This window comes from Mollisia scopiformis (assembly GCF_001500285.1).
Source record: "Mollisia scopiformis unplaced genomic scaffold LY89scaffold_14, whole genome shotgun sequence".
Lineage (NCBI taxonomy): Eukaryota > Fungi > Ascomycota > Leotiomycetes > Helotiales > Mollisiaceae > Mollisia > Mollisia scopiformis.
Genome location: NW_017263594.1, coordinates 816,640 through 830,135, shown reverse-complemented (window position 1 = coordinate 830,135; position 13,496 = coordinate 816,640). Strand labels below are relative to the sequence as shown.

At 47.2% G+C, this 13,496-nt stretch overlaps 7 protein-coding genes across 7 annotated transcripts; 4 read left to right on the top strand and 3 right to left on the bottom strand.

Moving 5' to 3' along the window:
- Positions 1-173: 173 nt before the first annotated feature.
- LY89DRAFT_697907 (uncharacterized protein) lies at positions 174-962 on the bottom strand (the record flags this gene model as incomplete). Its single annotated transcript, XM_018216938.1, has 4 exons — positions 174-320; positions 369-793; positions 843-870; positions 921-962. The coding sequence occupies 4 exons, from the start codon at positions 960-962 to the stop codon at positions 174-176; spliced, it is 642 nt and encodes a 213-aa protein (XP_018070252.1).
- Positions 963-1,665: 703 nt separating this feature from the next.
- On the top strand, positions 1,666-3,275 carry LY89DRAFT_98216 (galactose oxidase). Its single transcript, XM_018223555.1, has one exon. The coding sequence runs from the start codon at positions 1,893-1,895 to the stop codon at positions 3,231-3,233; it is 1,341 nt and encodes a 446-aa protein (XP_018070251.1). The 5' UTR covers positions 1,666-1,892; the 3' UTR covers positions 3,234-3,275.
- A 1,167-nt stretch (positions 3,276-4,442) lies between these two features.
- Positions 4,443-5,086, top strand: LY89DRAFT_735041 (cytidine deaminase-like protein; the record flags this gene model as incomplete). The annotated part of the gene is made up of 2 exons (XM_018219968.1): positions 4,443-4,791; positions 4,860-5,086. The coding sequence occupies 2 exons, from the start codon at positions 4,443-4,445 to the stop codon at positions 5,084-5,086; spliced, it is 576 nt and encodes a 191-aa protein (XP_018070250.1).
- A 239-nt stretch (positions 5,087-5,325) lies between these two features.
- On the top strand, positions 5,326-7,287 carry LY89DRAFT_98212 (uncharacterized protein). The gene has a single exon (XM_018223554.1). The coding sequence runs from the start codon at positions 5,614-5,616 to the stop codon at positions 7,150-7,152; it is 1,539 nt and encodes a 512-aa protein (XP_018070249.1). The 5' UTR covers positions 5,326-5,613; the 3' UTR covers positions 7,153-7,287.
- A 667-nt stretch (positions 7,288-7,954) lies between these two features.
- Positions 7,955-8,581, bottom strand: LY89DRAFT_587326 (uncharacterized protein; the record flags this gene model as incomplete). The annotated part of the gene is made up of 3 exons (XM_018209423.1): positions 7,955-8,220; positions 8,279-8,394; positions 8,454-8,581. Coding segments are annotated over 3 exons (510 nt in total), but the record flags the coding sequence as incomplete, so codon positions are not given.
- Positions 8,582-9,778: 1,197 nt separating this feature from the next.
- Positions 9,779-11,562, top strand: LY89DRAFT_98205 (FAD/NAD(P)-binding domain-containing protein). The gene has a single exon (XM_018223553.1). It carries the CDS (start codon positions 10,179-10,181, stop codon positions 11,427-11,429), a length of 1,251 nt encoding a protein of 416 aa, XP_018070247.1. The 5' UTR covers positions 9,779-10,178; the 3' UTR covers positions 11,430-11,562.
- Positions 11,433-13,351, bottom strand: LY89DRAFT_783143 (uncharacterized protein). The gene is made up of 3 exons (XM_018222653.1): positions 13,169-13,351; positions 12,556-13,111; positions 11,433-12,504 (listed from the first exon to the last, which is right to left on the bottom strand). Exons 1-3 carry the CDS (start codon positions 13,279-13,281, stop codon positions 11,695-11,697), a joined length of 1,479 nt encoding a protein of 492 aa, XP_018070246.1. The 5' UTR covers positions 13,282-13,351; the 3' UTR covers positions 11,433-11,694.
- Positions 13,352-13,496: the final 145 nt, after the last annotated feature.

Genomic DNA, 13,496 nt, shown 5'->3' with positions numbered 1-13,496 from the left:
ATCACAAATAGTGGACACGATGTCTTTTCTGGGAACTGGTAATTAGAGAAATGATTAGTCTGTCTATTGTCATTGAGGTGGGTCCAACTGTTTTACACTCCTCGTCTTCGAGGGAATACTCCAAACTCCTGTTCGCCGTCAGTAATAATGCTTCACATGCCATGCAATGTTCGTTATCGTGTCCAATCGCCCACAACCCAACTCCTTATGGCATCTTGAAATGCTCTAGATTGATGCAACGAGACAGCACATCCGCTCTCTTCTCGTGCTTCTTCGGCTTTTTGCAACCACTTCTCCATTTGAGTTATTCGGTGCGCATTCTAAACAGCGTTAGCCCTATATCAGCTAGGAAACGAAGCTATGCTTACTGAAGGGTGGGTAGAAAGCCATTCCGGAAAATTAGCATCTTCTTTGTTTGCGGCTTCCATCCGCTCCCACACCTTAACTGCTTCGCTTGGGTTATAACAACTCTTCGCCATTATCAATAATCCAATGTAGTCTGCCTCACTCTCTTGCTCTCTCGAAGCAGGCAGCATAATTCCATACTGAAGGAAGAGATCGCCAAAGAATCGACCTAGACCGAGAGTATATCCACTGGCATCTAACATGTAGAGTGTCCAGCGCAGTGGAAACATCCATATTGTGCTGCTCTGTCGTTCAGCTTGATGGCGGGCGACATTATGTGCTATTTCATGACCGAGGACTGCAGCTAATCCGTCGTCATTCTTCGTAATTGGCAAAATTCCAGTGTATACAAAGACTTTTCCGCCAGGTAATACGAATGCGTTGCGTTCTGCAGAGCATCAGTACCTAGGCATTCGTGGAGGAGAAAAGGGGCATACCCTCGGAGTCGATAACATGCACTTCCCACTTCAGCAGATCAGCAATGTCTTTTTCCAATCAGGATTTAATCCTCCTACAGCAACATCTGAAACTCCACTGCCAGGTATTAACCTCTCCATAATCCTCCTCACCTGCTTTGCCCTGCGATCCCAGTCCGGCAGCAGGCTCCCATCTTTCCGGCTTTCATTCATAATCATATTGTACATCATCTTCCCTTCCTCCTCAATATACTCCTCGCTTATGCAGTTGAACCTCCTTCTTCCAGAGACGGGAACATTTTCTAGGTGTGTATAATAGAAGATCGTGCTGCCGCCGACAAAGACAACAATACCCACTTTGAGCCCAGCACTCCGAAAGAAACGAGATGCTTGCTCGTTCGAGAAGAACGGTTTGGCATTTCGCACCTCATGTTCATATTCGTCTCTGCTAACATTGCCCCATCGTCGAGGTGGGCGTGGAAATTGTGCATATGTTCGTATGGAAGGGATTCGTCGGAGGGGTGAGGGTCGAGAAGCTCTGGGAATAAGTGGGACGGCTCGAGGGACATATTGAGGTGCGGACCGTATCAACGACCGAAATATGGTCCGTGAGAACATATTGATGTCCTTGTTTGCTCAGCGGACTGTGACACTGGCAGCGTTCTGTTGGTTTCCCAACTTCTGCAATGCTTCAGCCTTCAGAAGTAAATAAGATTCTGGTGCCACCCCTGTTAACGCTAAGTCGGAGCTTGAGCCACACACCGGAGCTACACCCCGGAACTACCCTGTCGAGTTGACGTCTTCCGCTGAGGGGTCAATGTTTAATCTCAGACCACCATTCTCATTAATTCATCAACACGAGCATACCGACAAAATAATCTCTTTCACATTATTTTGTTCTTTTTGAACTCTTTATTGGGTACTTGAGTTCATCAAGTGTTGAAATAAGAGACGGCCAAAACCAAACTGACCATCAAGGTGTGGGTTGACCCTCGGACCATAAGCTTCGTCCTCTCCCGACAATTCTACCAGCAGAATTCTTACTCTACAAGTCGTAGAAAATCTGCCAAGATGATGGAAACTGCAGCTACAGCAGCAGCGGCTGTCCGCGGTCTTTTCCAGTCCACTCATCCCATCAACGCGAAATGGGAACGTGTCAAAGCCCCTTCTCTTCCCCGCTCCTCTCACTCCATCTCTGTAATCGCAGGTCGAGCATACATATTCGGAGGAGAGATCAATCCTAGAGAGCCAGTTGATAACGATATGCATATCATCACTCTGCCGTACGGCGAATCCCTCGAATCAGACTACAAAGCCCTCCCTGCGAAGCCAGAAATCACTGGTGGTGAGGTGCCAGAGAAGAGAGTTGGACATACGGCAGCTGTGATTGGTGAACGTATATTTGTCTATGGTGGCAGAGGAGGGGTAGAGATGAAGCCTCTGGAGGAGAAGGGACGGGTGTGGATTTATGATACTAGATCTGATGCTTGGTCATACCTCGATCCTATGCCTAGCACACCAGTCCCAGAAACTCGATCATACCACTCTAGTGTAGCGATTGCGAAACCCGAGCCAAGCAATATGAAGAGCATGGCGGTGGATAATGCGACAGAGGAGCCAAAAGCTAGCACTATTGCTGAGGGAGCAAAGACAGATGAGGAGCTTGGCGGATATGGCACTTTCTTCGTACACGCAGGGTGTCCAGCGAGTGGAAGAACAAATGATCTTTGGGGTTTCGATGTTAGGAGTCGGACCTGGAAGGAGTTTCCCACTGCTCCAGGCAAGCCAAGAGGTGGGACTTCACTGGCGGTTTCGAAACAGAGGATATATCGCTATGGAGGCTTCAATGGGGAAGGCGAGGAAGGTGGCTATCTTGATTATCTGGAACTTGGACTAGATACCTTTAACGACAAGGGAGGAGCTGGAGAAATGAGTGTTTCCGCCAAGGGTACATGGGAGACGCTGAATTTCCAAGAAGAGAACATGCAATACCCTGGAAATAGAAGTGTCGCTGGTCTGCAAGCCATCACCACAGGCATGGGAAGAGAGTACTTGGTTTGCTTCTTAGGCGAGCGAGATCCAAGTAGCCAGGGCCATGCAGGTGCAGGCAAATTCTGGGGCGATGTCTGGGCTTTCCAGTGTCCGCCACAGGGTATGACGGCAGCATCTTTCAAGGACGCTACCTGGCAAGCTCTGGGAAGAGAGACTGGGGAAGGACTTTGGAGCCCTGTCATGGTGTCGGACGCTGAAGGTGTGGAGGGAGAAGATGTACACAAGCTGGTGCCATCTGAAAGAGGCTGGTTTCCCAGCACGACGTTGGGTGATTTGGATGCCAGCGGTATTCTGTTGTGGGGAGGTTTGAATGGAAAGAACGAGCGAGAGGATAATGGGTGGATTTTGAGAATTGAGTGAGAAGCTGCAAAACAAGATGAGTGATGGGTGAATGAAGAAAATGAATACAGGAGATACCACAAGGAGCAAAAACAGCGACCAGAGATTAATCATTGAAACCTTCACACTTATTGCTAGCATCAACTTGTCTTCGTGGTGATGAGTGGTTCCTGCCTGCCCAAGCACTTGCCCAGCGAGCACCTTCCTCACCACCCCCTCGTACCTTCCCACCCAACAGTATTCTCCCAACCCATTTAAACTCCTCTCTCATCCTCTCTCAGCCCCAACTCTTCTTCCTTTTTCAACTCCTCTACACTCTCACCACACACAGCCAGTCCTTCATCCAAACTCACCTCAATCCGCCATCATCCTTTGACAACGAAAGTTCTCCAGCCCTCTGACCTCAATTTCCACTCTGTGGCATTGTCGAGCGTCATGCAGTGAAACGACGCAGTCACGATGATGGGGTAGCAGCTCTGGACCTGATTTGTCGAAGATGCTACACTTTCACTGTTTGAGTCTTATGCTAGTGAGGTGGGGTGCGCGAGAGTGTGTTGATATCGACGACTTCGTGGAAGATTAAGGTGAGTGATGTGGATGTGATGGGGTATGATTGATGGATGCTAATGATTGCAATAGGATGTAAGAAGAAGAGGAAGAAGATAGAGGAAAGACAGACGCGATGATAGCATTGTATAGCCTTCTGCAAACGAGGTGTGAGTAACCCCAACAATAGATGGACGACTTCATGCTAACAGGAAAGACCGCAGATCTAAATCAAAGAAGACACATAAAGAGATTCGCGACGCGGACCACATTGAAGCATAGGCAAGTAAGTGCCAAGTCGACTACGACGAGGTACTATACTATGATAAAGATAGAGATTTTAAGAGAAAGAAAGAATCGTTGGCGTTGTGATCTGAAGTCGGCGCTCGCCTATTTCTTCGAGGTTATCTCCAACCATTCCCACTCTTGATGCTACCATCAACAACAGCTCAAAACACTCTTCGGCCATCCAGCCTGCGACCTTTCTCTTCTTCCTCTGTTAATTACAGAGATCTCGACTGAAAGATAGAAGCAGAACTGTCGCAGGTATGGTCAATTGCTATCCTTATCTGCGAATTCATTAACCCTTTAGGGTCAACCTCCCACTCTTTGACGACCATCTTTGGTCCGGGCCTCAAACAAACAAACCTCGAATCTGCGACCCTTCTATATATAAAACTCGCCATGGCCTCCACGAAGAATACAGGCGAAGCCTCCCTTACAGCATCCGCCGCTCAGGCAATTGCCCCTGAGCTGTTCCCTGCCCGCATCCCCATCACTCCCTCACAAATCGAAGCCGGGATCAATGTATGTCTAGGAATTCAACGGCGAGCTGTGACCTTTGGGAAACGACCTTTTGCAGCATGTCTGCTCGGTCCAGACAATGAGACAGTGTTGTTGATGCACCAGAGCGTGGATCAGGTAAATCATGCCGAGAGCTCACTGGCTCGATTGGCCTACTGTCACTATTCTAAGGAGTATCTCTGGAGGTGTACTTTGGTCAGTACATGGGAGCCATGCGCTATGTGTTCTGGTCAGTTTTTACCTTCTATCTTTCTCTTACTCGTCCACAAGACCGTCGGCTGATACCAATTTTGCTAGCAACGATCTACTGGGCACATATCGGGCGTGTCATTTATGCTGCTACGAACGAGCAATTGGCTACATTGACTGGACCTGGCAATAAAGAGAATTTCACGATGAAGTGGCATACAAGGGACATTCTTCTGGATCAGCAGAAGGATGTCGAGATTATCGGACCCGTAGACGGCATGGACAAAGTGGTTGTGGAGGAGAGTGACGTTTACTGGAGCAAGACGAGGCAGTAAGCCAAGTCATTATATGTACCTATATATATATCTTCACCAAAACTACGACGGACATATTCGTATCCCTGAACATAAACGTCATGCATACCCGGAGGTCTGGCACCCCACCATTGACCCGCAGCAGTGGCCGGTCTCGAGTCATCAGTGCATTTCGGAGATAAGCTTAATACCGCCACCTTCCTAATTAGGAATGACTCCAGATTCTGACAGTTCGACACCCAAGATGGTGGTGGCTTCTCGAATTTCGACTCATCTTGGCTCACCTTTTTGCAGGCGCGGTCTATGGCATTGTTTAGAACAATCCTCAGTCATCCTCAATCAGCCAATCATAACATGAATATCAAGAATTCAGTCATCTCAAGCATTTCCTTTGAGCGACCGAGAAAGAGATGCTCGGTTGATCCATTGTTGGTTGGTGTGCAGTAGTCTGCCACTCGAGTTCCATAAAGGTTTCGAGATACCCGTCATTAGAATACTTTACAGTTCAAGTTGCAAGAGCGTCTCTGTTTACGTTCCTTGTTTACATCATGTTTGATACCAATTCTCTTCTCCTGGAAGTCTCCTCGACTGTCAATATATTTCCCGAATCGCGCCTTGAGCAGCCAACTTCGGTTCCTTTGTCCATCATTGACAATACTGTTGCTGACTTTGCACGATGTGCAGCTGTCTGGTACTTTGATCCCCCTTCTAATCCAGAGCACGCTCTATCGGCTTCACATTTACAAGCCTCTCTCTCTAAGACTTTGAACTCTTATCGTCCATGGTGTGGCCGGCTTTCTTACACCACGCCAACACCCAGTGGCAAACACACGGAAAGATATCAACGAATATGGGTGACATATAACACTACTACTGATATCGGGATTCAATTCGTCACTGCCACAACACACCGACAGCTTTTGGATTTCATTCCAAGAGCTTCGCAGCGAATATTTACGATGAAAGCCTGGGATGCTTTGGATATTCCCTCCAAGCAACTCTTCCCTGAGACCCAACTTGCAATTTCAGAAGATAAAGATGCACCAAATGTCATCATCCAATTCACGACTTTCGCGTGCGGCAGTACGGCCATCGCAATAGAGATCACTCATTGCCTTTCAGATGCAGTCTGCCTTGCTCAATTTGCCAAATACTGGTCTCTGATCTCTCGGTCCATGTTCGAGGGGTCCCCCATTCCGACAATATCACCCATCTTCGATCCTCAACTCCTCGATTCATTCGCAGCAGGGGATATCGACAACTCAATACCGGATCCAGATATCCAGAACAGAGCGAGAGCCCTTCCACAACATCGATACGATTGGTACAAACAAACTTCAATGCCGACAGATGTCCCTGCGGATCTCGATCCCACATGGGAACTGAGTCCTAGCGACCCCATTCCGTGGGAACAATGGGATACTCAAGCTCCCTGCTCCCAGCGAGTTCTTCACTTCTCTGCTGCTGAAATCCAGCACATCTACGAGCTCGCCACAAAGGATTCAAAGGCCAAGATCTCAAAACACGATGTTTTGTTAGCTCACGTATGGACTCGCATCAACGTTGCTCGCCAACTCCCAGAAGGCACAAAGGCGTATCTAGACATGACATTCGGTCTTCGCGCTCGTGCCAACCCACCGCTTCCCGATACCTTCCTGGGTAGTCCAATCACCCATGCCGCTATCCTTTTGCCCTCAAAATTTTCCTCAGAAACTCCACTACTAGGTCAAGTAGCGACCACAATCCGAGAAACATTAGCCAAATTCGGAACCCAGGAAATCGCAGATCTGTTGCACGATAATGCTTTCGAAGTCGCGCCTCAAAGGTTATGGAGAGCTTGTTTGGGGAGAGAACATGTTTTGCTTACGACATGGGTGCATAGTGGGGTTCATGATGTTGATTTTGGCGGGGCAGAGTTGAGGTATGTGGAGGCGGCGATGCCGGCTTGCGATGGGTTGGTTGTTGTTATGGAAGCGCCTGGAAAGAGGGAGAGGAAACATTGGAGTGAGGGGGGTGTGGATGTCACTGTTTTTCTGGAGAGCGGTGCTATGGAGAGGTTGTTGGTAGATGGGAAGTTGTGGGGTTGAGATGATAGACCTTTGCGAAGTGATAAGTTGTTCATTGCTCTCGAGGCTTTGTATAGTATTGAAATACTGTCCCGAACATGTGTTCGTTTGTGTTCTAATCTATTGGTAGATCTTTGCACCCGCGGTTTTGTCTGGTCTGTCTTCCATTGATTCCTTTCTAACTCGTCCCAACACAACTCTCTGCTATTACCGATGGCGAAGGTGTAGCTGAGTACATATACTCCTTTACAACCATTTTTTTGACCAGGTATGAAGCCAGAGCTCAGAGTGAATGAAAACACATCACTCATTTTTTCAAGAGCAGGAATTCACCACTCTTGACCCAGTCCTGCGGCCGACGATCCCGCCTATAAACACTTCCAGCGGACACTGGCAAGTTCTGACAAAAACTTGCAAGACCTTAAGGACTTCATCGAGGACCTGGCACTCTGGACAGTTATCTGGAAACACGAGGACAAGTGAGCCTTGGATTTGTAGCTAGCATGGATAGTTCTACATTAACAAGAACGTTTGAAGTTCTTGGAGTATTGAAGATGTAATCAAGCATATGAATATAGAACTAGAATAAGAAAAACAGTTTACCAATAATTATTTTGCAGTTGCCTTGCTGAAAGTCTGATTAGTAAGTAGATTTTGTGATAACGTGTGGAATTTCCACAGCCTGTGGACAGCTCCACAATTCAGCAGGTCACGCTGCTAAGGTACATATCATCAATAGAATATTCAGTCGTGAGGGGTGGTCTTGATCCTATTTGTTCTGCTTAGTCCTACTAGCCCGAGGTGCACTACCTCACTAACCTATTTATGGATCTTCGACGTCCTCAACGCTCTCCGCGTCCTCTAGACCTAGACCTGCGTGTCTAGCAATGAGCCGAGTAGCCTCTTGAATATTCTTGATCTCATCCCGTGTCAACCCCACCCTCATACATGCCCGGATATGCCAGCGAGTCGGCTCTCTTAGGTTTTGCGCCATGATAGCTGGCAAAACAACCAGCTCTGTCTCAACAATATCAAGGATTCGATGCTCGGCGAGGAAGTATCCGTATGATAAATGAATCGAGATCCATGCTATATTGTTGAATCAGCTAACAACTTCCTGAAAAGCAGCCCATCAACCGTAGCATACATATTTCCTTGTGAGATCCAAGCGTTAAACCAATTATTATGCTGTCATCTCTAAACAAGGTATCTAGTACATCGACGCCGCGGCGATGAAGGACCTGGTCTGACTCGCCATGCTGCCTAGCAGTACATTAGCGAGCGTCGAACGACCCCAACGTGCGATGAGAATGCCTCTTCACCTGAGTATGCTATGATCTTGGTCTTGGTCTTGCTCTACTGCAGCAACTGAAGCAATTGCTTCCATCACGCTGGGGATTCCACTCAGGACGATGCATTTGATCATGGCCTCACGCAGCCGTCGTACCAGTTGTCATCTTTGGATTTCGTTACCTCTACTGCTTAACTAAAGGCAAATACTTCTAGAAGAGAGAAAAGGCCTACTGCATGTTCTCATCGTTTTCACCTCGTTGAAAATTCAAACCACGTCTACAGCTTTCATGTTCGATGTGCTGGACTCTTCCGCAATCGTAATCTCTGCCAAAATGTTCTGACTATGCTTTGTCCTTTTCCCGCTTTTTTTGATGGTACTTGTACGGATCGAGCCCGGCGATACTTCAAACTCAGGTACGTCTGAATTTTCGGCACCGTCGACCCAAAGTATGCTCTCGATCATGCGGGTCTCCTTGGCCGAAGAACTATCAGTCCTGCTCTCTGTAACACGCTCGCGAAATTCTTGCATGATCAGAGGGAAAAATTTGAACACCCAAGTACCACGCGTCCATTCCAATTAGTATGTTAGAGTAGCACGTTCAAACACAGTCTCGGCCTCTACCATCAGCGCTGTGGCGCGAGCCTGAGATATGACTTCCCCTAATGTTTCAAGATCGAAGTAAGCTATCAAAGTTGATAATTCTCCAAGAGCCTTTGCTGGAGGGGACAGTGTTGACTGCGTAATTCTTAAAACTTGGTGGTGGTAATCGGGTGCCTGGTTGAATTTACCCTGTTTTCTCAGTGCACGTGAATATACCCCCCCGAGCTCACAATCCACGAACGACAGGCTCTAATAACCACTCTCTACCTCCTTTACTTTATCAAATACCAGTTCCTCTATCAGATCCTGAGCCTCTTCGGGTCGCTCTCGTGAGATGCAACATAACGAGAGTAACTGGTGGCAGACAGACTATATAAAATGTCTCCGGGAGTTGACAGCAAACAATGTACAAGCAGAAAAATAAAATGCCCATACCATCCATCCCCTATTCCCCCAAACTCTGCTTACCTATCTCCACACTACTCACCGAAAATGCCCATCTTTACTTTCTACAGACTTAGAAGCTATCAGGAGTGCACAATTCGTAAATTGTTGAATCTCATTGCTGTGCATACGATAGTTTTAGGTTTGAGATAAATCTGACACAATATAAGTAGGCCCCTCGGTAACATGAAGAATTCTCGCTTATGATTCAGGGGCTGCAAGGATTGTTGTTACTGAAGAAGATTTCAAAGAAAAGAATAGTGGCACGCATTATTCGATATCTTAGAGCAAATCTCCCAATCCTTCAAAGCCAAGCGATACCCATGATGTAGGAATACAAATTCTTGTGCAAAGGGAATTATATTTACCATCTCGGATATGTCGACCAATCACAAGGTCAAAAAATAATTTAAGGTTGAGGCGCACTCTCGCGATTCGGCTGAAAGTTTGAAGCCGAAGGCAGGAGTCAAAATAACCTCAGACTCCAGATTATGTACAGCCAATGACAATGCAAGCCCTCGCACTTCGGATTTTCTACTATGAACCGACAGGCTGACATTCAGTGTCTTGCAATTTCGCTTCTGATAAGTCATGTCTCAGAGCGATCACCACGACATCATCTCAACATATAAAGGCATTGTATGCACGTCTTCATGAGCGAATATTCGATAACACTGCGCATTTACGACACCCTCCTCGAACTTTCGAGATGACTTCAGATCCCCGAAAGAACATCGTTGTCCTCGGAGGCTCATACGGGGGCGTATCTACTGCCCACTACCTCCTCAAGCATGCTCTCCCTCAGCTTCCTGAGAAGGATTCATACCAAGTCGTCATCGTCAGCACTTCATCGCAAGCTCTATGTCGACCCGCTTGCCCCCGCGCAATGATCTCAGATGCAATGTTCAATCAAGAGAAGCTTTTCATTAGCATCCCCAAGCAATTCGAACAATACCCAAAAGAGTCCTTCGGATTCGTACAAGGTACTGCCATCAAGCTGGATCATACCAATCGAAATGTCGAAATCACATTGGCGAGTGGCACTCCAGAAGCCATCGCCTTCCACGCTCTTGTCATTGCAACCGGTGCTTCTACACCGTCACCTCTGTTGAGTCTCAACCGAGACGAACAATTTCTAAAGTCCAGCTGGATCGAGTTTCGGAAAGCGCTTCCAACAGCAAAGAGCATCGTCATTGCTGGTGGGGGTCCGGCTGGAGTTGAAGCAGCAGGCGAACTTGGAGAGTATCTCAACGGTCGAGCAGGATGGTTCAACTCGACGCTTACAAACCCCAAAGTCTCGATCACAGTTGTAACTTCCGACTCGAAGATACTTCCAAGTCTACGACTTAGTATCGCTAACAAGGCTGAGAAGTATCTTGCTCAAGTTGGGGCGAAGGTCATCAAGAATATACGAGTGAAGAGCATTACACCCGAAGGAGCAGGAACTGAGAATACCGTCCTTACCAGCAAAGCGGTGGTGATGCTTGATGATGGAAAGACACTAGAGGCCGATCTCTACATTCCTGCTTTCGGTACAAGACCAAATACCAGTTTCATTGACAAGTCACTTTTGATGGTAGATGGTCGCATCGAAACCAATTCTTCGACCTTGAGAGTTGACAAAGCTGGCCCACGAATCTATGCCGTTGGAGATGTTGCATCTTATGCTCGGCCCGCTGTACATCTTATTCTCAACGCCATTCCAGTTCTTGGTGCCAATATCAAGCGTGATCTATTGTTAGCAGCTGGGAAGAAGGAGACCGAAGTAAGTGAGGATCGCAAGTTTGAGGACGACACTCGCGAGACACAGATGGTGCCGATTGGAAAAAGCAAGGGTGTTGGCGCTGCGATGGGGTATGCACTTCCTAGCTTTCTTGTGTGGTTGATTAAGGGGCGAGACTATTGGCTATGGACTACAGGAGGGCTTTGGAGTGGGAAGCAGTGGGCAAAGGAATCTTGATAGAGGATCTGGTCTACTCTTTTTCTTTCGAATCCCTAATTTGTGTATGTATATGACACTAGGTTTGCTTAGCGCGAGGATCTTTCATCATCCCTCAAGGATATCGAGTTCTCGTTTTCTAACTCTGTCCTTGCTTGGGCCCCACATGCATCCTCGACTCCCCCCGAGCTAACCCAGCTATATGAGATTCTACTTCCTAGTTCTCAGCTCACTAGAATGAACCATCATTGCTCAGTAGCAAGTCCTACTCAAATAATTCACTTTGTTATCTCTTGCCCTTTCGTAATCTATTTCCCAGTCTGAATGGAAACCTCAATTTCTTCTCGGATCCTTTCGCACTCATGCTAATTTCTTTCCCATCAATCCCAAATTCTGTTTCTCTGGAATACTGCGCCGCCGACATTTCATGCGCGAGCTCAACGCCCTCGAGTTCGTAAGGTTCACCTTCTGCTTTCGTGCTTGAGCGTACTGGCGATCCAACCTCGTGGATCACTCCCGCCACAGCTTTGTCATAGGACCACTCATCTGCCTTTTGTTTTTGCAGATTAACCAGCTTCTCTTCGAGTTCGTCAACATCATAACCTTCGTCAAGAATCCACATGTATTCATCTCTGAATAATGTATCCTCGTCTTGGTGTTCTAGTCTCCGTGGTCTATGCCTTCGCGCGTGGACCGATCGATGGTTGATTCTGGCTTCTAAGATCTCGTCCGTTCCTCTTTTTCTCCGCATGGCCATAATTGCTATAGCGAGATTATCGTGTATATCTTTACTAGTCTCATCTTCGTCGGCAGCTGCTCGAAGATATTTGAGGGCCAAATCCACGTTCGACTTTGCAAGGTGGAACATCCCTCTCTTGGAGTAGTAGGAGGCATTTTGTAAAGTCTGGCTGAATTTTGGACAAGCGCAGGATGAAATGAAGTCGAATGCAAAATTTGGTAATCCATTTCCCGTGGCCCACAATGATACCACTTCTTCTAGATCGTCTCGGAAGTCTTTGTGGAGACTTGCATGACAACGGCCGTCATTGAAAAGAAGGACATACTCGTCCGGATTCTGATGGTTGAGATAGATACGCTACGATTCATTAGAAATACTCATTATGGAAAATAAGTAGCACAGGCTCACATGAATGGAGTTATCCTTTGGGCGTAGGAAAGTCCCTTTCTTGGCCTCCTTAGCTTCTTTCAGTACTTCTTTAAGCCTATGCGGCAAGGCTCCCCCAAACGCAAACTTCTTTCCTTCGGCGTATAATATAACCCAGCCATCTTCCTTTTCACTGGAAGTAGCTGGATTTATCATGACCTCGTAAATATTTCCATATCCTTGGACACTCATATTCTTCTGGATTTCGTCTTCTAATCCCAATGGCAAATTCGATGATTTATATCTTTTCAGGGCCGGGGCAGTAACATCTGCAAAGAAGCTGGAGGCTCTTGGCCCAAAACTAATGATCATTTCTGATCCATCGTAGCCATTCTTCTCGTTGTCTATTCTCAGGGGCTCAAGTTGGGCCAGTTCTGAGATTGCAGTTGACGAGGTCTCGAGATAGCCAACTTTGCCGTTGGCGTTCGTCCATTGACCGCAATGAGAAAGAAAGTCATGCCCGCGAATATTGAATAGGAAGTACTTAGAGTATGACTTCTTCTTGTACTTTGAGTCGAATGACTTTGGAAGGCCGTATCTGTCTCACATGATCAGAATCAGAGCTTTCGTTCTTATGAAATGCAACTCTACTCACGTGGCTGGAACACATTCGCCTTCCTGTGGAAGTCCATTCTCACTGACTCTGATAACCCTGATGAAGTAGTTATGGCCGTTGCCGAGAAACGCAAACTGAATGTTAAGCGGCATTCTCGAGATGAATGGCCCACTTCATGGTTTCCCTTGTGTCCAGAGAGGGTCAAGAACCACTTCAAGTCTGAGAACTGGAGCATTTCAATGCAAGGCTGCCGCGTAATATGATAACGGTGAGCTGGATTGTTCGTGTGACCATGGCTGGGGCTGTGCTGCGTACCATCGGGCTTGTGGCGTTCGCTAGCGACTCGCCCAATTGAGGTACCAATAGA